The sequence below is a fragment of the Monodon monoceros genome, unplaced genomic scaffold (genome assembly GCF_005190385.1).
Source record: "Monodon monoceros isolate NGI ecotype Baffin Bay Population unplaced genomic scaffold, NGI_Narwhal_1 Super_Scaffold_21, whole genome shotgun sequence".
NCBI classification, from domain to species: Eukaryota; Metazoa; Chordata; class Mammalia; order Artiodactyla; family Monodontidae; genus Monodon; species Monodon monoceros.
The window spans coordinates 51355265-51381769 of NW_021703778.1; the positions used below are offsets into that span (position 1 = coordinate 51355265).

General features: G+C 40.6%; 1 protein-coding gene across 1 annotated transcript in view; it reads right to left on the reverse strand.

Moving 5' to 3' along the window:
• Positions 1 to 263: 263 nt before the first annotated feature.
• The window catches only part of CHSY1 (chondroitin sulfate synthase 1), an 86487-nt gene continuing 60245 nt past the window's right edge, over positions 264 to 26505 (reverse strand). The window contains exon 3 of the mRNA XM_029238565.1: positions 264 to 3264. Coding sequence (XP_029094398.1) covers positions 1672 to 3264 — 1593 coding nt within the window. The 3' untranslated portion in view covers positions 264 to 1671. The remainder of the gene's footprint in view (positions 3265 to 26505) is intronic.

Consider the following 26505-nt stretch of genomic DNA (forward strand, 5'->3'; position numbering starts at 1 on the left):
GCCTGGCAGGTGCACTAAGGAGGCCTGGAAGGTACATTTGTACCAAGAAGCCAGATGGGGCTTGGACCTGGTTTGAAGAACTTTGTTCTATAAAACACAAGATTCAGCAAGTTCTTTAAGAGGAACAAACAAAAGGTGACAAGTACATTCTAAGGAAAAAATAAAGGAAGAGGCACTTGAAAGTTTCATTTCATTCCTGCACTGCAGTGCATACAAATATTCCCCTCAAATAACTTGAAAAACCTTATGAATCAGTGTTTAAGTTTTTTACTCTCCAAATGTAATACAATTCTTCAGCTAAAACAAGAGTAATGAGACAAAATGGTTCTGAAAAGTACAATAGAAAAATATTGTCCACTGGTTTATTTTTCCAAATGAGCAATAGGCTATTTACAAATAAGCAGATCTCCAATGATGTATATTAAAATGGCAAATCTATTACTGTTTGAAATCTAAATGAAAAAAAAATTTAAGGCACATTTGTTCTGTGAATTTAAAACAAACTTTCTGGTTTGATGACAGATTCATTTCACTTTTGTCCCCAAAACACGTGAGCACCAAGATTATCAAAGAACACTTAATATTTAGTAAAACAGTAAGGAATGTAAAAATTAAGGAGGGGGAGAAGAGTTTTCAAAAGGAAATCTTTGGAGATCAGTTTACTGCAAATAAAATATACTAAACATTCCTAATACACATAAATACTAATAACTAACAGGTACTTGGGAAATGGCAGAGTTCTAAACGATGGATATTAAATAAATTAAAGGTATTTCAGATATAAAGGATAAAACAAAACAGTAATTAAAGAATGAGACACCCATCTCCATCAACATAACACGGACAGGATGAAGTGATCAAAATCTGATACATTTCCCCCCAATGCTTTCATTAGGGTTGGGTTTTTTTTTTTTGTCTTTGTTTTAGCTTGCATACATTAGATTTATGACAATAATTCTTATTTGCCATTCTAAATATTAATATTTTACCCTTTAAAAAGAAGGGTCTGGAGAAGAGAAAATGCCAGACCCTTCTTGAAATGTAATGCCAGGTCCATTAGGCCACACTAATTACAACAAGAACAGCCATCTATCTTTTACTGTGCTTTCCCTTCTCCCTTTGCTTTGAAAAACCTTCAAAAATGAGACAAGATTGGGGGAAACAATCACCTTTGGAAAGCTCTCTTGAAGATGATGATACAGCTACTATCACATTTCTTTATTTGACAACTGCAACATAAAATGGCTTTAAAAAATTGCTGTAATAAAAGACAAAAGGTAGAATCTGTGCAAAGTTAACAGTTACAACAAAACATTTACCAGAGTTACAGTGTTTTGTTACAATAATACTTTGCAGGAACGTTCATGTTTTCTGCCATAGGACTATAGCAAAGAGGTCTGAAAAAGAAATATTAAAAAAAAAAGTTTTGTTCATCAGGTACATTTCAAGTCATAATTAAGCAGGTCTGCTACATAATGTTCAGCAAGAAAATGTGTTCAAAAGGCAAACATGATCACATTTTTGTTCAAAAAACTCAATCTTCAAGGAGTCCTCTGTAAGAAAATCATGTGTAAAATATATCCTTGTATGGACGTCAAAAACTGATCATACAAAAAAATTTTGAAAAATAAATTAGGTAATTAAAAATGTCTTTTCCAGCAAAGCTGGACATTAGGCTGTCCTCACTGAGCCATTATTATTGCTGCTTTTACTGTAATTTGGGTCATTTTTTTCTAGCCACATTTCAGCCAACTGCTGTGTGGACCCATATGTTGATGCTTTGGACCCCAAGCACATTTTGTACTGTTTGGGATCGAGGTTGGGATCACAAAAGACAGGATGGTGGACGTGGACTACTCCTACTTCTTGGCTCCTAAATGTCTTCAAACCTGCCTGGACAACCTTGTTGAAAAGGTCGACATCCTCGAGCCCCCAGCCTTGGATAGAAACATCAAAGCCACCTACTTGGACGAGATCTCCCTTATAAATACAAGTAATGCCAAACCCATAGTTTCTCCAGAAGCCAGTTTTTTGAGTAAAGGCAAAATGGTTGTCACTGGGAACCTTCCCACTATAAACAATCTTAGGATCGTACTGGCTAAAGATGATTGGAAAATATATTTGTTGGCCCAGAACTGTATTTGCTCGACATCGCTGAAGAAATTCTGTAGTAAATACAAGGTCAACGTCACAGAAGAAGAGCAAAGATTCATTATTAAATTGGGAAGATCCCACTTCTAGGGCCAGAGCTCTTGAAAATTCTCCAGACACAGGCAAAATCTGCATGTCGGCTTTCGGGTACTTAATGCGGTAATCTCTCATGAGTTCAACTTGCTTGGCCTTGTCGGGGTTGGAGTCAGAATTAAAGAGTAGAACAACGAGCCTGACATTCTGATTCGGAATGAGACATGTCTTCTCGAAGTTCCCCATGAATCTCACAAACATGTCAAAACGTCCAGACAAAGGAATCAATATATTGATCTTTTTCTCTTTGGGTTCTTTGCGCTCATCCTTGGACCCAGGGAGCTGAAAGGGAACAAGCTTCTTCAGGGAATTCGAGAGAAAGGACAAGGATCCGGATTCTTGATTGATTTTGTTGGCCAGTTCCTTTGCATCCAGCTCCTCATGTTCCACAAACTGGATCTTGCTGAAGGTCTGCTGTAAATACGCATGCCTCCGCACAGGCACCGTCATTTTCTTTCCTTTGTGTTTTTTGTACAGAAGCAGCAGGTCCAGAATGTACTCGGCCCCGTACATGGGATTCACTCGGCGATAGCCGTACTGTATCTCCTTAAAATCAATAATGCGCCCTCGGGTCTTGGCGTTGGCATTGATCATCTCCATGACCTGCATGACAATGTCATCCAAGGCCTCCCTCTGCGCGGAGTCCATCCCTCTTCGAGGGGGTTGGCTGTCAGCAGCCGAATACAAATATTTCCCAGTCAGAAACTCCCACTCCAGAATCTCCTCTCGCTGGCGGGGCTGAAACCTCATGAAGGAAGGAGGAATTCCCAGCTGGAGGTCTTCTTTATGAATCTCGGTGTTGCTATATTTGCTCATCAGGACAATCTCTCGGTGCAGCTGGATGGTGCGGTGTCGAAGCTCAGCAATCTTGCGGCTGAGCATGTAGCTGTGGAGCCTGTACTGGTAGGGTGGGTTTTTGTTAGGGTGCAGTGTGATGGCTCGGTGAATTTTACTGTTATGGAGATCTTTAATGTACCCCTTCTTGTTCTGTTCATAATTCTCATAAAAAAGCTGCTGCATCTGTTAAGAAACAAAAAAAAGATTGCTATTAGTATTACATGACTGAGTGTCCCTCTATTCTTATATTTCCTTATAGACCTGCATACTCTAAAAAAAAAAAAAATCTAAATATTAGAAATCTTTCTAAATGAGTCAGAGCATACCTAAGATCCTAGGTAAAGCCCGATCTACAGCAGTCCAATGAGAGCAGAAGAATTATAAACCACTTAAAGAAACAAGACTTCATCAATAACCAGAGTTAGCCAATACAATTCTGTAGGCAAACAGAATTATGAAAAGGTTTTCCCATGAAGTAAAAGTGCAATCCTGAGCTCACAGGCACACCAACTCAACATACCTGGAAGAGAATGCCACTGCTGGTCCCCAGCAAGCCCGTGAAGGGGACCTAAGAGCCAAGGTCCCCTCCCTGAAGACTGGCACCCAAAAGGAGCTGCCATCTGAACAGGAATAAACTGCATCAGTGGAGTGAAAAGGAGAACTCCAGGAGGATGACCCGAGCGCAGGATTAATGCTGCTTCCAGGGAGCTGAGCAGAAGGAAAGCCATCCAGCCACATGCAGGAAGAGGCCTGCAACTGGGAAGGGCATGCTGTAGGTAAAACCAAGGGTCTGCGAGGTTACTGGGAGCACACTTGGAGAATCCTTTAAACATCTCTGTGTTCCTGTGCAGGCAGGAAAGGGTCTGCTTGCTAAGCGCCACGTCTCGAGCACCAGCAGAGCCAGCACATAGGGGCTCAGAGTGTGGAGCTGAAGGACAGGAAAGGCAAGGGGACTCATTATCCCACCCCACTCTCCCTCTGTTCTAGGACACTGACTGGGAGAAACAAAAGTTTGAGATCCATCAGCCAAAACTGGGTCTGTTCCCTCAAGCTAGATAGGGAATATACTTAATTCTCCAGTACATTCAAGCAACTGGATGATGAGCTCTACAAAGCCTTCTAGAGTAAAGAACAAAAATTTCCAAAAAATTTTAGTAAAAATAACACTTGTGGGACTTCCCTGGCAGTCCAGTGGTTGGGACTTTGCCTTCCAATGCAGGGGGTGCAGGTTCGATCCCTGGTAGGGGACCTGGGATCCCACATGCCTAGCTGCCAAAAACCCAAAACATAAAACAGAAGCAATATTGTAACAAATTCAATAAAGACTTTAAAAATGGTCCATGTCAAAAAAAATCTCAAAAAACAAAAACATTTGTGGTCGGTATCTGATAAACTAGTCCTATTTTATTTGTGGCTCAACTTTGTTCTTCTTGATCATATTATTAAATACTAACTCTTGATAAGGGTGCATGGATTTGGATCAAGTAGGCCTTTGGACAGTCGTATTTTTGATTCTTTTTCCTTGAGCCACTAAAGTTATAATAATAGAAAAATACAGATTAGCATTTTTACACCCCATTTTCTTTTTCTCTACAATTACTACAAGCTACCAATAAATGAAGCCAATAAGAGCAAAAAGAAGGGAAAGGCTTCTGAAGAATGGCTTAAAAGAAAAAAAAAGAGCACACAAGTAACGCTGCCGGTGCTGAGCAGGGGCTGCACACGCACCCACTCACTCACTCAATTCCCTGGAGCCGTGAGTCTGCTGAACGCTGACCACCTGTGCCTTGTCCTCAGAGGCGCAACTAGCCTGGAACTGCAACACCTCCTCGCAAGTGCCCTCACCATTTCTGACTTTGCTTTCCAACATCATCTACAATCAACAAACGAGGTACGTGTATACACGGAATTAGCCGCTGAAATGATTTCCAAACGTTACATTACTTAGATAAGACAGTCAAGTAAAAAAAAAAGGAAAGAAAAAAAGAAAAGGAAAGGAAAGGAAGCAGAGTGTCTCTCACCTCTGAGAGAGAGCACCACCTTTCTCAAGTGTGCAGCGGGCACCCCCACACGCGTGCAAGTGTCCACTCACTGTTTCTCTCAGCACAAGCGGCACTTAGTTACTCAAATTCTTGACTTAATACATGGACCAAAATAAAGCAGTTTGGGATTTGCTGAAAGAGGGCTTGAAGCAACTGATGCCCGAACTCCTCCAACCCTGGATAGACAGGCCACAGAAAGATGACCAAGAAAAATGACAAGATAATCAAATCATAAGGACCATAAGAATTTATCTTTCTTTTAATTTCACTCCTCAGATGGGTCACAACAAAAGAGGTTTAATGAAAATCCTGTCGAAAGTGTTTTCACTGCTCATTTTCTAGCTGGGCTGACTCCTGGGTACAAACTGCATGGCTGCAAGGTGACAAGTGAGTGTCATCTGAGGATTCAAAACCATGAAGAAACACTGAGGAAAATTCTTTGCAGGTGCTAAAACAAATGCTGTCATTTCCTTCCTCTGACCCTCACCCCTGTATGCCCCAACAACTTGAGGCCATTTTTCCAGTTTTAACGAAGTTAGCCTTTACAACATGCATCAAATAGCTGGGCAAGCCACCTGACTCCATGACTCCACCTGAGGACACCACTGTGTGAGGAGAGGTACTCAAAGGTTGGCAACATGCCCACCACAGCAAAGAACTCAGCAACAACCCAATGCTCCATGGTCGGGGACTACTACAGTCACTACCGTAAGCTATATGGTGGAAGGCTTCCTAACAATTTTGGCAGAGATTTTAAATATTTGTTATAATTACATATTACTTCCATTTTATCTGCTTATAATTTCAAATTTTTTAACAATGAGCATGAAGAACCATGTCTTTTTTTGAAAGGTCCCTTTGTGTTTCCAAGAATGCAGGCACACTGAGCCATCAGTCTGGCCTTATAAGCCGCTTTCCAAAACTAAGAATACTCTGAAGCAGGTGGTGCTCCTTCCTCTCCCCGTGCTGCCAATCCCATCTCCCCGGGTATTTCAGACCCTGCTCTGCTCCTGCCCTGCTGGGTGATGTCTCAGTCTCCCAATGGGTCTTCTTGCAGAACTGTTCCTTCCTCAATTCTGCATAGTAGCAAAACCAATCTTCTTAAGAATATGAGTGGTAGAACCCACAAGATTCTCTCTTCCCAAATACTCTTAAAAGAGAATAAAGAATGCAAAAGGAATAAACCCATAAGGACCAAGAGAATGGGGTAGGAGACACAGACACAGTAGAGAAGAGATGTCCCAAAATTCTAAGAAAATGGAGAGTGAAGGAAGATGAAACCCAACAGACTGCTCTGAAGAGTAAGCCAATTTATTTAATCCTGAGAACCCTGCGGAAAGATACCAGTGTTGCAAGGCGGGTGGAGGCTGGGGCTGAACACAGGGAGATTGGAGGAACTGGATATATGGAGCAGTGAGAGCCCCACAGTTCCTCCCCACATACCACCATGGCGGGTGGTGGGAGATGCCCAGCAACTTCAGAAACACGCTCCCAGTTATTCCGGCATTTAGATGATGGGTCTGTTACCAGAATTCATGCAGGGGTGCATATCAATTGTTGCAACTAAACTAGGACTGGTGAGTAGTAAATATTGGCGGTTTCTTGACACATTCATCTTTTTTAAAAAATAATTAACTAATTTGGGGCTGTGTTGAGTCTTCACTGCTGCGTGCGGGGCCTCTCTAGGTGCGGCGAGCGGGGGCCGCTCCTTGCTGCGGTGCGCGGGCTTCCCATTGCGGTGGCTTCTCCCGTTGCAAAGCACAGGCTCTAGGCGCACGGGCTTCAGCAGTTGCAGCACGCAGGCTCAGTAGTTGTGGCTCACAGGCTCCAGAGCACAGGCTCAGTAGTTGTGGCATGCAGGCTCACTTGCTCTGCAGCATGTGGGATCTTCCCGGACCAGGGCTCGAACCCATGTCCCCTGCATTGGCAGGCAGATTCTTAACCACTGTGCCACCAAGGAAGCCCTAACACATTCATCATTTACAGTAGTTATTCCTGAATGTCACTGTCTATAGGTTATCTTCCCTTACTCCTCTGGGTTTACTTCATTGATAAGCACATAAGCCTGAAGTTCAATCTGTCCACAAATGAAATCTGAACACCTAGAGAGGGATGCGTTCAAGGCTGACAGTAGAGAGGAAATGAAAGTCTAAACAGTAGGACCCCCAGTCCTCTTCTCCCAAATGGCTCTCAGAACACTGGTCCCCCACTTCTCATTCCAAGTAGAAGGCTGGAAGCATCTTTTCTGTATCAACTAAATAGCCCCATAGATATCTACAGTCCTCCAACAAAAAACATCACCCAAAAGTTGATCACTACAGCAAGGATACTAGTTTAAAAAAATCTTGCCTATAGAGCTTCTAGTTAGTTTTTCAATGCTTCAGCCTTAAATGACAATTGACAGCCAAGGACCATCAGGCAGTTGAACGAGGGTTCCAATGGGAAAGATGGAGACAAAACAAGGAAACAAAAAGCTTGGTGGAAATAGAAACAATGCAGTGACTAGAAGAAAAACTCAACAACAAAAAAACCAAAAATTATAAGGTATTCAAAGAGAAGGCACTGTATCTGTGCAACAAAAATGGAATACTATAAAAAAGATAATCAGAAAACAAAAAAGCTCTTGAAATTAAACATAAAATAGCAAAACAAGAAGAGTAGAGATTGAAGATAAAGTTGAAGAATAGTCCAGAAAATAGAAAAACAAAACAAAAAAAAAACAACAGGAGAGAAGAGTATTCATTCTAGAAAGAGAAAGCACATGGGGAAGAAAACACAAAACATGGATCCAAAATTACTCAGGTGCCTGGATTGAACCCTAAGTGCCCAGAACAAAGAGTACAAATTAGGAACACTACAGATAAAACTATTAAAAACTTGCATAGAGGAGAAAAAAGGCCATATACAAATAATTCAGAAACTGGAGTGGCACTAAACACAGACAAAACTAAAGAACAATACCTTCAAAAGTGGGAGGAGTGAAAATTATTCTCCACATAGAATTCTCTTCCCAACCAAACTATCCATCAAGTAAAAGGGGAGAACAAACAGCTTCAGATATTGAAGGACTCAAATTCTACCTTGCATTCATTCTTTCCCAGGAAGCTATTAGAGGATGTGCCCATCTGGAATAAGGGGTTAAATCTGGAAAGATGACATAGGATCCCAGAAACAAGGAGTACAACACAGAAGGAAGAAAAGAGAGACCCAGAATGACAGTGCAAGGAAATCCTACAAGAACAGTACTATGGACTGCATGTTTGTTTCTCCCCAAATTCATGTGTTGAAACTCTAATCCCCAATGAGGCACTATTAGGAGGTGGGGCCTTTGGGAGGTGACTGAGTTTAGATAAGGCCGTGAGTGTGGGGCCCCCATGATGAGATCTGGGCCCTTATAAGGGGATGAAGCACCAGAGCACTGTCTCCCCACTATGAGGACACAGCAGGAAAGCAACCATCTGTAAACCAGGCAGAGTCCTACCCGAACCCAACCATGCTGACACTTTGATCTTGGACTTCCAGCCTCCTGAGTGTTTAAGCCACTCAGTCTACAGTATTTTTGTTCTAGCAGCTGGAACAGACTACGACAAAGAGCTTTGCAGCAGGGAACCAGTGCACACGGTAAAAGGCACAGATGTTCACTGCTTGCATCTTCAGAATCCAGATCAGTGCCTGACACGCTGCAAGATACTCAACAGAGAGCTGATGAATTAATGATTGACAGCAGTCTTAATGCATATGAAGTATCAAGAAACTGGAAGATCTCAGTGCAGAAGAACACAGCTGATGTGGATAGACACAATACAATATACTTGTGTTCCTGTGACCAGGATACATGTTAAAATGTAAAAATCAGCAGCACATTTTGAAAAAGAATACACACCCTTCCACCAAAGGATATAGCTGTCATTTGTTTTTTACTCCCCAGAACACCAGTATATAAGTGTACATTTTATTCTTAGCTATCAAAACCCTGCACGAGGGGAGCGAGGTCCATCGGGAGTCCTCTATGAAAGCAGGTCTTCCGTGCATGACTGATTATTTCTTACAGACTCAATAGGACAACATGTCCCCAAACATTTTCAGGAATACATTTCTCAAAACATTTTAGAAGCTGTCTGTGGTCATTACTTTCATAGTGACTGAAGTCTAGGTAAGCTTTATCTGAAATACAGAGTGTGTGTGCTAAAGGCATAAATACAGAGAAGAGAAAAATATTGACTGGCAGGCTTCTGAAAGGCTTAAAATCCCCTGGAACCACTGTAGACTGAAAATTTTAAGCTACAGTAAAGTTGTTGTAGGCACCTTCTGGCTGAAGTCTGGCTGAAAGGAATGTTGTGTTACATTCTTTTTCTCTTTTTATGAAGAAGAAATCTGTTGCAAGACAAAAGTGTGTGTGCGTGTGTGTGCAGCATGTGTGTGTGTTTGGGGGAGGCAGCACTTATTTTATTAAAAATAAGGCCAACTCTATGCCCAGATTAGCTGGTGCCCCCCCCATGTCACCCCAAAAGATTTAGTCTACTAATATTGCTATAAAATAAATGTTTTAGACAAACAAGCCACTCACTTGGCAGACTAGATGGAGTACATACCTGCAATGATCTTTAGAAAAATCTAAATAAATGCCAGTGAAATAGCTCCCTTCCTAAAAGGGCAAATGAGGGTATAAGTACTTCACAGATGATTAGATAGAATATAACAGGTGAGGACATGCACTTCCACATAAGGGTATTAATGGTAATACTCAGACCCTGCCCGAATCGGCTTCCAGTGGCACCTTTTGGTCCTTTAGCACATTTAGCAATCTCCCTCAACTTCTATACAAAGTCTTATTACAAATGACTTTGGTGTAGAGGTAAGGAACCATTTTCTTTTCACCCTCAATGTGGTGCAACAGGAGAGGAAGAGGAAAAATTCAGATTTCAGGGAAACTTTTTTGGAGAAGAGAAATACATGTTACAAATCAACTTCAAAATTAAGAACAGGAATATAAAGTATAATTCAAAGTAAAAATTTCAATGAGATATTAAGGCTAGGTTAGGGAAGAACGATCCAGAAATCATCTGTGATCCTGAAAAGGAGCCGGGCGGCTGGAGGGAAGTACTGGAGAAGCAACCCAGTGCTTAGACTCTGCCCTCTCCCAACCCCACCTGCCCAGACCTCCACGGCCAGCCCCCAGCTGAGTGCACAGCACCCACCTACTGTCATCTACCCCCTTAGCACTTTTATCCCAGGTCACACTATCCACAGTTCACATGAAGCCATCTTAGTACTCTCGGGTCTCATTTTTGCCTTTGTAGTATTTCTGGCATTTGCATTTGATTTTGGAATCCCTGGCAAAGTTCTCAAGTTATCTTGTTTTCACCTTGACTAGTTTCTCTGCTGTTATTTGGGTTTTTCCTACCTTTTGTTTTTCTTTGAAGGTGCCTGGTTGCATTTAAGAAGGCATGCTGTGGGTGGGATGAAATTGAACCATTTCGCTCTTAGGCACTTGAATGAGAAATAGTTGGATCGTTAAGCTGAACATCTATACCTTCTATCCATTGTCCCTCTTTCCATGTTATAGCTAATTCCACTGCTTACTACAATATTCCCCATTAAGCAGTCTCTAAGAGGAATAATCATATGACTAAGGGAAGTGTTTAGCAATTTTCTAGTAACAGAAATGAAACTATTATTTATCTGGAAGAAAGTTTAGAATATAACAATTTAAAGAATAAAGGTTAAGAAATAAGGCTACATAGAGACATTTACTGCTTTTATACTACCAATAAGTTATAAGACTTGGACAAGTCATTTGAATTTGTTGGATTTCAAGTTTTCTCATTTATAAAATGACGGTATAGAGGTTCCTTCAAGGTGAAGAATTCTAAGATCTTATGTGCTAATTTTAGAACCAGTCTCATATAATTCTAAAGTCATGTCCTGATGTTCTTCAACCCATCCATCCTGATATGGTTGAAGGTGTAACATCAGAACGTTACAGGATTCTACGTTCACCGAATCAAACTGTATTAAACGGTTAAAAACACACCCAATGAACTGTTTCCATCCCATAAAAACAAACCTCCAATTCTGCTACAAATGAAAATAGTTAAGAATATGAGATTCATAACAGTTCATTTTAGTAACTCTAGGGGTAGCAAATATGTAATTTTTTGGTAATAAAGAACATGTATTTTGAATAGTACCAAATTTAGAACAAGGACTTTGTTATTAAAAAGTACTTCAATAATCTATTACTTGGCACAGTCTTTGGAAGAATATTATAAAATGGAAAGTTAAAAAGTACTGCAGAAGACAAATCAATGCACATAGGTTATTTAATAATCACAAGGAATACCTTATTTAAAACACACTAAAGAAGCCTTTTTAAGATGCATGGAATACCACTGATGGTTTAAAGTTAATTTCCAGTGTCCATAAAACAGCCCTTAATCTTTGTTCTAAAAAGTACCCCCATAGGGCTTCCCTGGTGGTGCAGTGGTTGAGAGTCCGCCTGCCGATGCAGGGGACACGAGTTCGTGCCCCGGTCCGGGAAGATCCCACATGCCGCGGAGCGGCTGGGCCCGTGAGCCATGGCCGCTGAGCCTGCGCGTCCAGAGCCTGTGCTCCGCGACGGGAGAGGCCACAGCAGTGAGAGGCCCACGTACCGCAAAAAAAAAAAAAAAAAAAAAAAAAAAGTACCCCCATAATCTTGGATTCCAGCAAAGCCATCTCCCTTACTGTGAGGTGTTTCAGGACTCTGAGTCAGTCTACAGTAAATCTGAAAGGGGCTAATAAATATCAAGGTCACGCGATTCCCAGGAACTTCTAGCCAGCTGGGAATAACCATTAACTACCCATGCCTAATCTTCAGGTAACAAATACCCCTAGGGTCTTCATTAGCAAATGTCCTTCTTCTCCTCTGCAATGAAGGCCAACATTCTCATTAAGTTAAGGCTCTTCCCATTAACTGTTTACATTAATGTCATCATAAAGTACATACTTCAGCCATATCAACAGACTATCACTGCTCCAGATGGACAGCTATTTCTAATTCTGATTTATACAGTGTTTTAATTCACTGCAGAGAATTTGTTTTCTTACCCTTTTGTTCTGAGAATTGATTCAAAGAAAATATGGGTTGTCTAAATGTCAGGAGACCATAACTGGTGGTAGTTTCAAAATAACCATATTCACAAGTTTTAAATATTTAAATTAACAATGTCATACACCTGCAGGTAGGGTTTCCAGATAATTTATTGTCTGAAGCAGGATCTTCTGAGATGAAAGAGGAAACCCGTTAATAATTAGGCCAAGATCACTGGTATAAACTGGGCCTGTCCCCAGCTCTCAAGACATATGGTTACCCTACATGTCCCTATTAGGTCTCCTCTAATTAGTTTTGTGTAGGCTTTGCCAATTTTCATCCAATTAAGTTCAAGTATTAGGTGCTTAATTTTTTTTTTTTTTTTTTTTTTTTTTGGCGGTACGTGGGCCTCTCACTGTTGGGGCCTCTCCCGTTGTGGAGCACAGGCCCCGGACGCGCAGGCTCAGCGGCCATGGCTCACGGGCCCAGCCGCTCCGCGGCATGTGGGATCTTCCCGGACCGGGGCATGAACCCGTGTCCCCTGCATCGGCAGGCGGACTCTCAACCACTGCGCCACCAGGGAAGCCCAGGTGCTTAGTATTTTAAAGACTCTATTCAAGAAAGTAAGTTTTTTATGGGAATTAAACTGGGTCTCTAATGGTAAAAAACGAGAACTATGCGTGTATGTGTGTGGGTGTGTCTTGACTGGTTACTGTCAAATTCTGAAATCCAAATACCTTTTAAAGAAGCCTGACACATTTCAAAGTAGTTGAGAATTAACCTTGGCAAAGAAAACAAAAACTGTTGGTAGTAATTTAAGACTTCTACTGATACATAAGACAATATAAGTGATCAAGACCTGAAATCAATAGAGTTTGCAAGTGAACATTCCATGGTCTGAATAGTCAGCAGGGACAGTGGACAGGAGAGAGGGCCCTTATCTGCAGTCAGAACACTGTATCTAAACTTCCAGCTCAGGTCTTTACTCAGGTCTGACCTAGTGGGAGTCACTTAAAGCTTTTCAAGCATCACCTTTTTTTCCCCATAAAGCAGCAAACTTGGCAGGATTATGCAGAATGAATGTATGCAGAACTATCTTTAAATGACCAAAGTCTTACGCAAATGCAGCACCAAATACTTAACTAAACATTCACATTAAGGCACTGTACCAGGCAAGGAAAACTTCACAAGGCCACATACAAAGAAAGGATAAGTGTGCACATACACATACACATACACACACATGCTCACACATGTATACGAGACAGAGCATGGCACTGGGCAGACTGACATGGGACATAAACGAAGGGCTCTCTCTAAAACTCGACTCACAGCTGGCACTTGGGTCTAGTCCCCACTGGCCTCCGCTGACACATCACTCACAAGGCTGTTCACTAACTCCAGTCAACATGTGACACACCAGCTCTCTCACTTGACCAAAAGTCTGTATGATAAACTGAGTTAACTAAGCTGTGATCTAGGGGATCACCAAAAAACAAACCAAAACAAAAGTAAAACTAAAGACACACAGGGGCAACGTGAGAGAAGTGCACCAGGTTGGGGAGTCAGGAGAGCAGGACATACAGAATACAGCCCAGTGAGGTCCGATTTTTAAAGAGAAGCTAGAAATCTGGCTATTTTGTGTAGAGCCTCCTAACTTTTAAAAGTCAGTAACCAGAGCTCTACACACCACCAGTTTCCCATCAAGCTTCTTAGATAGCCAAATCCACCAGAGGGCAGACAGCAGAAACAAGAAGAACTACAATCCTGCACCTGTGGAATGATAACCACATTCACAGATAGATTAAATGAAAAGGCAGAGGACTATGTACCAGATGAAGGAACAAGATAAAACCCCAGAAAAACAACTAAATGAAGTGGAGATAGGCAACCTTCCAGAAAAAGAATTCAGAATAATGATAGTGAAGATGATCCAGGACCTCGGAAAAAGAATGGAGGCAAAGATCCATAAGATGCAAGAAATGTTTAACAAAGACCTAGAAGAATTAAAGAACAAACGAACAGAGATGAACAATATAATAACTGAAATGAAACTACACTAGAAGGAATCAATAGCAGAATAACTGAGGCAGAAGAACAGATAAGTGACCTGGAAGACAGAATGGTGGAATTCACTGCTGCGCTGCAGAACAGACTAAAGAAAAAACAATGAAAAGAAATGAAGACAGCCTAAGAGACCTCTGTGACAACATTAAATGCAACAACATTCGCGTTATAGGGGTGCCAGAAGGAGAAGAGAGAAAGGACCAGAGAAAATACTTGAAGAGTTTATAGTCGAAAATTTCCCTAACATGGCAAAGGAAATAGCCACCCAAGTCCAGGAAGCGCAGCGAGTCCCATACAGGATAAACCCAAGGAGAAACACGCCAAGACACATGGTAATCAAATTGGCAAAAATTAAAGACAAAGAAAAATTACTGAAAGCAGCAAGGGAAAAACGACAAATAACATACAAGGGAACTCCCATAACGTTAACAGCTGATTTCTCAGGAGAAACTCTACAAGCCAGAAGGGAGTGGCACGATATACTTAAAGTGATGAAAGGGAAGAACCTACAACCAAGATTACTCTACCCGGCAAGGATCTCATTCAGATTTGATGGAGAAATCAAAAGTTTTACAGACAAGCAAAAGCTAAGAAAATTCAGCACCACCAAACCAGCTCTACTACAAATGCTAAAGGAACTTATCTAAGTGGGAAACACAAAAGGACCTACAAAAACAAACCCAAAACAATTCAGAAAATGTTAATAGGAACACAGATATCGAATTACCTTAAACATGAATGGATTAAATGTTCCAAACAATAGACACAGGCTTGCTGAATGGATACAAAAACAAGACCCATATATATGCTGTCTACAAGAGACCCACTCCAGACCTGGGGACACATACAGACTGAAAGTGAGGGGATGGAAGAAGATATTCCATGCAAACGGAAATCAAAAGGAACCTGGAGTAGCAATACTCATATCAGATAAAATAGACTTTAAAATGAAGAATGTTACAAGAGACAAGGAAGGACACTACATAATGATCAAGGGATCAATCCAAGAAGAAGATATAACAATTGTAAATATTTATGCACCCAACATAGGAGCACCTCAATACATAAGGCAACTGCTAACAGCTATAAAAGAGGAAACTGACAGTAACACAATAATAGTGGGGGACTTTTAACACCTCACTTACACCAATGGACAGATCATCCAAAATGAAAGTAAATAAGGAAACAGAAGCTTTAAATGACACAATAGACCAGATAGATTTCATTGATATTTGTAGGACATTCCATCCAAAAACAGCAGATTACACTTTCTTCTCAAGTGCGCAAGGAACATTCTCCAGGATAGATCACATCTTGGGTCACAAATTACCTCAGTAAATTTAAGAAAACTGAAATCATATCAAGCATCTTTTCTGACCACAACGCTATGAGATTAGAAATGAATTACAGGGAAAAAACCATAAAAAACACAAACACATGGAGGCTAAACAATACGTCACTAAATAACCAAGAGATCACTGAAGAAATCAAAACATACCTAGAGACAAATGACAATGAAAACACGACGATCCAAAACCTATGGGATGCAGCAAAAGCAGTTCTAAGAGGGAAGTTTATAGCTATACAAGCCTACCTCAAGAAACAAGAAAAATCTCAAATAATCTAACCTTACACCTGAAGTAACGAGAGAAAAAAGAACAAACAAAACCCAAAGTTAGCATAAGGAAAGAAATCATAAAGATCAGAGGAGAAATAAATGAAATAGAAACAAAGAAAACAATAGCAAAGATCAATAAAACTAAAAGTTGGTTCTTTGAGAAGATAAACAAGATTGATAAACCATTAGCCAGACTCATCAAGAAAAAGAGGGAGAGGACTCAAATCAATAGAATTAGAAATGAAAAAGAAGTTACAACAGACACCACAGAAATACAAAGCATCCTAAGAGACTACTACAGGCAACTCTATGCCAATAAAATGGACTACCTGGAAGAAATGGACAAATTCTTAGAAAGGTATAACCTTCCAAGACTGAACCAGGAAGAAATAGAAAATATGAACAGACCAATCACAAGTAACGAAATTGAAACTGTGATTAAAAATCTTCCAACAAACAAAAGTCCAGGACCAGATGGCTTCACAGGTGAATTCTACCAAACATTTAGAGAAGAGCTAACACCCATCCTTCTCAAACTCTTCCAAAAAATTGCAGAGGAAGGAACACTCCCAAACTCATTCTATGAGGCCACCATCACCCTGATACCAAAACCAGACAAAGATACTACAAAAAAAGAAAATTACAGACCAATATCACTGATGAATATAGATGCAAAAACCCTCAACAAAATACTAGCAAACAGAATCCAACAAAACATTAAAAGGATCATACACCACGACCAAGTGGGATTTATCCCAGGGATGCAAAGATTCTTCAATATACGCAAATCAATCAATGTGATACACCATATTAACAAATTGAAGAATAAAAATCATATGATCATCTCAATGGATGCAGAAAAAGCTTTTGACAAAATTCAACACCCATTTATGATAAAAACTCTCCAGAAAGTGGGCATAGACGGAACCTACCTCAACATAATAAAGGCCATATACAACAAACCCACAGCAAACATCATTCTCAATGGTGAGAAACTGAAAGCATTTCCTCTAACATCAGGAACGAAACAAGGATGTCCACTCTCACCCCTATTATTCAACATAGTTTTGCAAGTCCTAGCCATGGCAATCAGAGAAGAAATAAAAGGAATACAAATTGGAAAAGAAGAAGTAAAACTGTCACTGTTTGCAGATGACATGATACTATACATAGAGAATCCTAAAAATGCCATCAGAAAACTACTAGAGCTAATCAATGAATTTGGTAAAGTTGCAGGACACAAAATTAATGCACAGAAATCTCTTGCATTTCCATACACTAATGATGAAAAATCTGAAAGAGAAACTATGGAAACACTCCCATTTACCACTGCAACAAAAAGAATAAAATACCTAGGAATAAACCTACCTAGGGAGACAAAAGACCTGTATGCAGAAAACTGTAAGACACTGATGAAAGAAATTAAAGATGATACCAACAGATGGAGAGATATACCGTGTTCTTGTATTGGAAGAATCAATATTGTGAAAATGACTAGACTACCCAAAGCAATCTACAGATTCAATGCAATCCCTATCAAATTACCAATGGCATTTTTTACGGAACTAGATCAAATCATCTTAAAATTTGTATGGAGACACAAAAGACCCCGAATAGCCAAAGCAGTCTTGAAGGAAAAAAACAGAGCTGGAGGAATCAGACTCCCTGACTTCAGGCTATACTACAAAGCTACAGTAATCAAGACAATATGGTACTAGCACAAAAACAGAAACATAGATCAGTGGAACAAGATTGAAAGCCAGAGATAAGCCCATGCACCTATGGTCAACTAATCTATGACAAAGGAGGCAAAGACTTACAATGGAGAAAAGACAGTCTCTTCAATAAGTGGTGCTGGAAAAACTGGACAGCTACATGTAAAAGAATGAAATTAGAACACTCCTTAACACCATACACAAAAATAAACTCAAAATGGATTCGAGACCTAAATGTAAGACCGGACACTATAAAACTCTTAGAGGAAAACACAGGAAGAACACTCTTTGACATAAATCACAGCAAGATCTTTTTTGATCCACCTCCTAGAGTAATGGAAATAAAAACAAAAATAAACAAATGGGACCTAATGAAACTTCAAAGCTTTTACACAGCAAAGGAAACCATAAACAAGACGAAAAGACAACCTCAGAATGGGAGAGAATATTTGCAAATGAATCAACGGACAAAGGATTAATCTCCAAAATATATAAACAGCTCATGCAGCTCAATATTAAAGAAACAAAAACCCAATCCAAAAATGGGCAGAAGACCTAAATAGACATTTATCCAAAGAAGATATACAGATGGTCAAGAAGCACATGAAAAGCTGCTGAACATCACTAATTATTAGAGAAATGCAAATCAAAACTACAATGAGGTATCACATCACACCAGTTAGAATGGGCATCATCAGAAAATCTACAAACAACAAATGCTGGAGAGGGTGTGGAGAAAAGGGAACCCTCTTGCAATGTTGGTGGGAATGTAAATTGATACAGCCACTATGGAGAACAGTATGGAGGTTCCTTAAAGAACTAAAAATAGAATTACCATATGATCCAGCAATCCCACTACTGGGCATATACCCAGAGAAAACCATAATTCAAAAAGACACATGCACCCTAATGTTCATTGCAGCACTATTTACAATAGCCAGCTCATGGAAGTAACCTAAATGCCCATCGACAGACAAATGGATAAAGAAGTTGTGGTACATATATACAATGGAATATTACTCAGCCATAAAAAGGAACGAAATTGAGTCATTTGTTGAGACGCGGATGGATCTAGAGACTGTCATACAGAGTGAAGTAAGTCAGAAAGAGAGAAACAAATATCGTATATTAACGCATGTATGTGGAACCTAGAAAAATGGTACAGCAGGGCAGAAGCTGAGACACAGATGTAGAGAACAAACGTATGGACACCAAGGGGGGAAAGCCGCGGTGGGGTGGGGATGGTGGTGTGCTGAATTGGGCTATTGGGATTGACATGTATACAATGATCTGTATAAAACTGATGACTAATAAGAACCTGCAGTATACTAAAAAGAAAAAAAAGTCAGCAACCAGTTTAAACTAGAAAAAGACAGAGAGAGAAACACAAAATAAGTCTGTGGGTCAAATATGGCCTACAAGTTCATTTCCTTCTAGGATTTTTAAAAAATCTCTTCCTGATTTGTTATGGAATCTCACTCTATCTAAAGACATTTTGTATCATTTTAACTTACCATATTTATCAAGTAATATCTTACCGAAACCCCCCTAAAGATTCAAGCAGCCTTTAAATGATGAAAGCCTAATCAGTGACGGGAGTTGCTGTCACAAGACAAGGCCACCAGGAGAAGGCAGCAAGCAAACTGGGGGGGGGTGGGGGGTGGGGAGAAGAGCACAGCTCAGCTACCCTGCACTCAAGTCTCATAAAGCACAGCTACCACTTTAGAACCCAGTGGTGTGTATCACAGCTTTGTTTCACACATTAAAGTCAGTATTTCAGCCAGGTACACAGCGCTGAGGAATCTACAGTGGGGCTGGGGGATAAACAGCGAGCGGGTTTGGGATGTCCAGGCTTAATGAACTCTGTGGGGTTAAGGCAACCTGTGTAAATCTGAGAAGGGATTCTCACTACACAACAATCACACAAAGCTTTGAGTTCTTGAAGTTTTCTTTCACAAAAGATCATAAGAAAACTTTTCTGGAGAGAAGAATGAGAAGGAAAGGGAGTGTTTCTGTGGGAGAGAGAAAGGCTATTAAAGCTTTAAATCCCACAGTGTCAAATTTCTAGAGAAGTGATACAAATAAACATTTTCAAAACACAGGCAACCAACAAAGGAGCAAAAAGGCAATACAATGAAGCAAACATAAGTCTTTTCAAAAAACGGTGCTGGAACAGCTGGACATCCACATGCAAAAAAAAAATATCAACCTGGACACAGACTTTAAACTCTTCATAAAAATTAACTCCAAGTAGATCACAGACCTAAATGTAAAATACAAAACTATAAAACTTCTGGAAAATAATAAGAGAAAACCCAGATGACCTTGGGTATGGAGACATCTTTTTATGTATAACACCAAAGGCACAATCCATGAAAGAGATAACTGATAAGCTGAACTACATTAAAATTTAAAACTTCTACTCTATGAAAGACAATGTCAAGAAAATGAGAAGATAAACCACAGAGAGGGAGAAAATATCTCTAAAAGACACATTTAATAAAGGTCTATTAAAACTCAACTATAAGAAAATGAACAACCTGATTTAAAAAAGGTCAAAGAGCTTATATACCTCACCAAAGAAGAAATACAGGTGGCAAATAAGCACATGAAAAGACATCCAACATCATATGACATTAGAGAAATGCAAATTAAAACAATGAGATACCACTACTCACATATTAAAATGTCCAAAATACAAAATACTGAAAACACCAATCACTGGTGAGGATGTAGAGTAATAGGAACTCTCGTTTGTTGCTGGTAGGAATGCAAAATGGTACAGACACTTTGGAAGACATTCTGGCAATTTCTTACAAAATTAAATACATTCTTACTGTAAGATTTAACAATTGCATTTCTTGGTATTTACCAAACTGAACTGAAAACTTGTGTCTACACAAAAACCTGCACATAAATGATTATAACAGTTTTATTCATAATTGCCAAAACTTGGAATCAGTAGGTGAATGGATAGACTGTGGTACATCCAGAAAATGGAATATTATTCAGAACTAAAAAGAAATGAGTGGGACTTCCCTGGTGGTCCAGTGGTTAAGAACCCACATCCCAATGCAGGGGACGTGGGTTTGATCCCTGGTGGGGGAACTAAGATCCCACATGCCACAGGGCAACTAAGCCCATGCACCACAACTACTGAGCCTGTGCGCCACAACCAGAGACCCGATGTGCTGGAGCCTGCACACTGCAACTAGAGTGAAGCCCTCATGATGCACTAAGACCTGAAACAGCCATACATACATAAATATTTTTTGAAAAAAAAAGAAAAAAAAGAAATGAGCTATCAAGCCATGAAAAAACATGGAGGAACTTTAAATGTGTATTATTAAGTGAAAGAAGCCAACCTGAAAAAGCTACATACTATATATATAATCCCAACTATATCACATTCTGGGAAAGGCAAAACTATGGAGACAATAAAAAGATCAGTGGTTGCTAGGGGTAGGAGAGAAGGATGAACAGGTGAAGCACTGAGGATTTTAGGGCAGTGAAACTACTCTGAATGATACTACAATGGTAGATACATGACATTACGCACTTGTCAAAACCCAGGGCATGTTCCTAAGAGGGAACCCTAATGTGAACTATGGACTTTGGGTAATTACAATGTGTCAATGTAGGTTCATAGATTGTAATAAATGTACCACTTTGTGAGGGATGTTGATAGTGGGGGTGGTTTTGTGTGGCGGGTTGGGTGGGGAGGGCTGGGGTATATGGGAACTCTGCACATTTTGCTCTGAAGCTGAAACTACAAAAAAACAGAGTTTATTAATTTAAAAAAAAACACACAGGCCACCCATTAGGAAAAAAACCCTCGAAATATTTATGTTAATTAGATTCTAGGAAAACAGTAAATCTTTTTCTCTGGCTTGTTATTTATAATCAAGTCTTTCATTCTTTCCTTCATTCATCCATCCACTCACTGCTCTAGGCAAAACAAAACCTTTAGATAAATATATAAAATACTCTAAACTTCAGATCCTTTGTGGAAAGAGGTAGGTGAAAATAAAATGCAAGTGATTAACTATACACACTGAGTACAATCTTTTGTTCTTGAAGACAGTAATTTAAACTAAAAAGACTTTACAGAAGGAGAACTATTTTTTGAGTGAGAAGCCAAGCTTTTCTCCCTCTGACTCTCTCCACAAACGCACACATTCTTCACAATGCACAACCCCGTGAGGGAAAAACCTATTTTTATTCATAAGTCATTGCCCAATCAATACTTGATGAATAAATGAACAGGATTATTTCTCCCATTTTACAAATGAGGACAGAAAGATTGATCACTGAACAATAAGTGGCTCCAGACAATATTTAAACATAACAAGGAAAGAGCAGGACCAGGCTCTTCAACAGAGGGGCTAACTCTTAGAAAAGAAAACCACACCTGCCTGCCTCCCCTCCCCCCACAGACCCCAGACAGCCTGTGGAAGGCAGGCAGACCCCAGTCAAAGGCAAGACACTGGCACCCTGTTGACCTCCATTCCCTCCCCAACTCCCAACAGATATGGCAACAAGAGCTGAGAGGACAGGACATTTAAAATATGGATAATCTGTGTCATCAGCAAAATGCCAGAGGAACTGAAAAGCATCCTTAAAAGAGGATCAGTTAGAATTCTCACAAATTACACTAACTATCCCTATTTGTTCCACTGAAGTCCCTTGAAGGCAGGCCTCAACTGTTATTTCTGTGCCCCAGCATGTCGCTGAGCCTGGCACATAACAGATTCCCTTAAGAAACATTTACCCAAAGGATAAAATGCTAATAACTGAGAGTTTCAGTGCACTAAGCAGAGCATGATCTGCTCAATGTCCCTAATTATCAGAGAAATGCAAATCAAAACTACAATGAGGTATCACCTCACACCAGTCAGATAAATGCTGGAGAGGGTGTGGAGAAAAGGGAATCCTCCTACACTGTTGGTGGGAATGTAAAATGGTGCAGCCACTATGTAGAATAGTATGGAGGTTCCTTAAAAAACTAAAAATAGAGTTACCATATGACCCAGCAATCCCACTCCTGAGCATATATCTGGGGAATACTCTAATTTGAAAAGATACATGCACCCTAATGTTCACAGCAGCACTATTTACAATAGCCAGGACATGGAAGCAACCTAAATGTCCATCAACAGAGGAGCAGATAAAGATGTGGTGTGTGTATACACACACACACACACACACAGTGGGGTATTACTCAGCCACCAAAAAGAATAAAATAATGCCATCTGGAGCAACATGGATGGACCTAGAGATTATCATACTAAGTGAAGTCCAAGAAAGACAAATATCATATGATATCACTTATATGTGCAATCTAAAATATGATACAAATGAACTTATTTACAAAACAGAAACAGACTCACAGACAGAAAACAAACTTATGGTTATCAAAGGGGAAAGCGGTGGGGGGGGATGGATAAATTAGGAGTTTGGGATTAAGAGATACAAACTATTATACATAAAATAAACAACAAGGACCTGCTGTGTAAGCGCAGGAAACTACATTTAATATCTTGTAATAACCTATAATGGAAAATTAAGATGAGAAAGAATATATATACACATATATAAATAACTGGATCTCTTTGCTGTACACCAAAAACTAACACAACATTGTAAATCAACTATACTTCAATGAAATAAATTTTTAAAAAACAAAAAAAAAAACCCCAGCATCATCCTACACTTCCAGAACAACCTACCTCCCTCATACAACCATCCAACAGAACCCTCTCTTAGTTACATGTGAGAACACAGGGCTTTTCCTTTGAAAAGTTCTTCAGAGACACTGGACTTTATAACAAAGGCTTATTTACCCGCAGTCCGTAATAGAAGGTAAGCATTAATAAGCGGCATCTCTGGGAGGCTCTGCGAAGCACTCAGCATGGGCTCACTCATGGAAGGCTATGACAGGTCCTGCTGCTCTGCACATCTCACACACCAGGGGCTGGAGCTGGCGATCAGCAGCTGCCGCGGGCTCCCAGGGCGGGGCGGCCCCCGCTCTCAGGGAGCTCACCCTCCAGGGTCAGGACAGGCAGTTTACAAAGACCAGGTGAAACAGGAGACAGAGAAACAGAAAGCAGGGAGACCGGAGAGAGGGGAGCTTCGCAGACTCAGGAAGGGAAGGGGGAAATCTGAGCCAAGACATGACAGAAGCAATTGGGGAGGGAAGTGCTCCAGAGGGCACCACAGGTCAGACTAGAGAAGATGCTATACTCCCAAGAACTGTCTGTCATCTCTTCTACGAATCCGCTCACCTACTCTGTGCCAGGAGCAGGCCTGAGGCTGGGCCCCCTGAGCACCATGGCCAAAGCGGCCATCCTCCTTCCAGCCCACACGTCCTACTACAGTCCCTCCAGGCCAGCTCATGGCGAGGCTCGTTCACGTGTGCAGTGGGGCCAATGATGAGCTGGGGTTAGATAATGGAGTGTGTGTGTGTGTGTTTCTGTGTAGGGAGAGAGAGAATTTTAACAGCATAATCAATATGAAAGGTTTAAAAACTGGAAATGACTTCCTCAAACTTTCTGAATAAGTGTATATATGTATAAACCGTGGGACCAAATTTTGGTCAGACACAGCATAAGAAGTGGAGAAGCCCCTTTTTAATGTGTGCACAACACAAACATTCCTGGCACCGAGGAAGAAGATGTGGGGCCAGCACCAATCTCCCACACAGCGGGAATCGGAACCATCACCCTCTCGGCGATGGGGAGCACAGTGGGATCATTCTCACTGGTGAGCAGGTGGGGGCACTGAGTCTCAACAATGGGATGGGGGTGTTGGGAGAGGAAGGGCCACTCTAGGGACAGTGCCACTTGCACCCAGCACAGATCCTCACACCTCCCTCTCCACCCACTTCTTTCTTCCTCACAATTGCTTACAGGCAGCCACAACCGCCAGCCCTGGCCCAACACCAGAACCAAGTGGGATCCAAGGGCCAGCCCAGTTGTCTTAAAGTAGAAGTGCCTCAAAAGTATTGAGCAACTTTCCCTCAGTGCCCTCTGGATGGAGTGACTGAGTCTTGGGCAGAAAGCCATTACTAGTAATAGTAGTTAAGTAATCTTTAAATTAGAAATGTGAAAAGAAAACTGATCCTAAAAATAAGAATGGGTAACTTCTATTTTATCACTAACATTTATTTACACATGGGCCTCGAGTACTCTAAACTGAAAGGAAACAGAATGAAAAAGTTCATTCCTGTTAAAGTTATCTCCACTAAATAAAAGGACCTACCCTCCTGTTTCTTAGCCTGTTCACGCACCAACACATTTTACATGGGGACTTCAGCTGAGAAACAGTTAAGCAGGCTAGGTAACACTTTAAAGTATTTCAAAATGATATGTTTTAATGACTGCATTTTAAATGATAACTTCTACATTAATTTTCCTCTGAATTCTGCAGCCAATGCAACTCTCTAGCCATCAATTTTGCCCTCATGTCCCTGTTTCCTAATTAATATTCTGCACCTTTAAATACAACTAATAATCAAGCACTAGAAAAAGAATGGGAGAACTGCTTCTAAACACCAAATGCAGTAGTATTTAATCACACCCAGAACTTTCTGCTCCTACAATAGAACCACTGCACATACATGGTCTCCAAGTCCCTGCACACCCCACTTTCTAATCTTGCCTCTATTTCTAAATTACATCACAACATCCGACAGCATGTGTGCATGTGTTTGGTTGAGGGAAAGGGGAGACAGTGAGAGCCATGAAGCGAGGGCTGGGAGGATAACCACTGGGGTCTTTAAAAGGTCAAAATTCAATTTAAGAGTATACTTCTGGAAAGAGGCCAAAAAAATACATCATCTACTTCTCTGCCCAAAGTTTTGAACAGATTCCACAATGTGTGTCTTATTAAAGACCGACTACAATGAAATAAAGGGGGATTTCATGAATGAAGTGTAGTCTTAACCAGCATTTCAAAAACCTGCACTGTAAGCCAGGTGATTCTTAAAATGCCATCTTGTAGAAATACTTAACTCACTTATGATTACTGACTATTTCTAAACCTTTTTTAATTATTATAAAGTAATATACATCCATTACAAAATACAGAAAACCACTTATCCTACTCCGCTGACATTTGAAATATATTCGTTCTAATACACACATATGAATATCTTTATTCACGTATAAGGTAATGATACCGAGCAGCGGGAGCTCCTGGGCACCAAAGCCTTTCTGTGTCCCCCATTTCTTTAATTACAGGAAACAGGCTTCACTCAGCCTCCGTGACCTGCCCTGAGTTCCAACAGGCAGATTCAAGCAGTTGTTAATTAGGGAAGGGAGGGGATGTAAGACAAGGGAGAAACAGTCAAGAAAAGCAATAGTGCAACCTTGGGGCAAGGTCCTGGTTCCCCATCAAGGGATACACACAACAATATCTTTGAGCTGTTTTGCAGATACTGAAACCCCCACTAGATGGGAGAAGTTAACAGTTAACCATGGTATGCTGCCACAAGCATGCAGACCTCAGACGGTGGGAATCAGAAGGTCGATGATGCTGACTCCCACTTACCTCACCACCAGCCAATCAGAAGAATGTCCCTGAACTGATCACGCCCTCTTTGAACCATTACTATAAAACTCACTACCCCCTCCAAGGTGGGGGTGGGAGGCGGGGAGACACACAGTTTTGAGGGCATAAATAAGCCTGCTATGGCCCCCTTTGCCTGGCAAAGCAATAGAGCTATTCTTTCCTACTTCACCCAAAACTCTGTCTCCGAGACTTAATTTAAGTGTCAGGTACAGAGGCCGAATTCGGCTTCAGTAACGAAAACAAATTATACTTGGTAAACTATACAGTGCGTATATAAGTACACCATACCTGTGTAAAAATTCTACTTTTGACCATCTTATTTTCCTGAAATAGTTAACA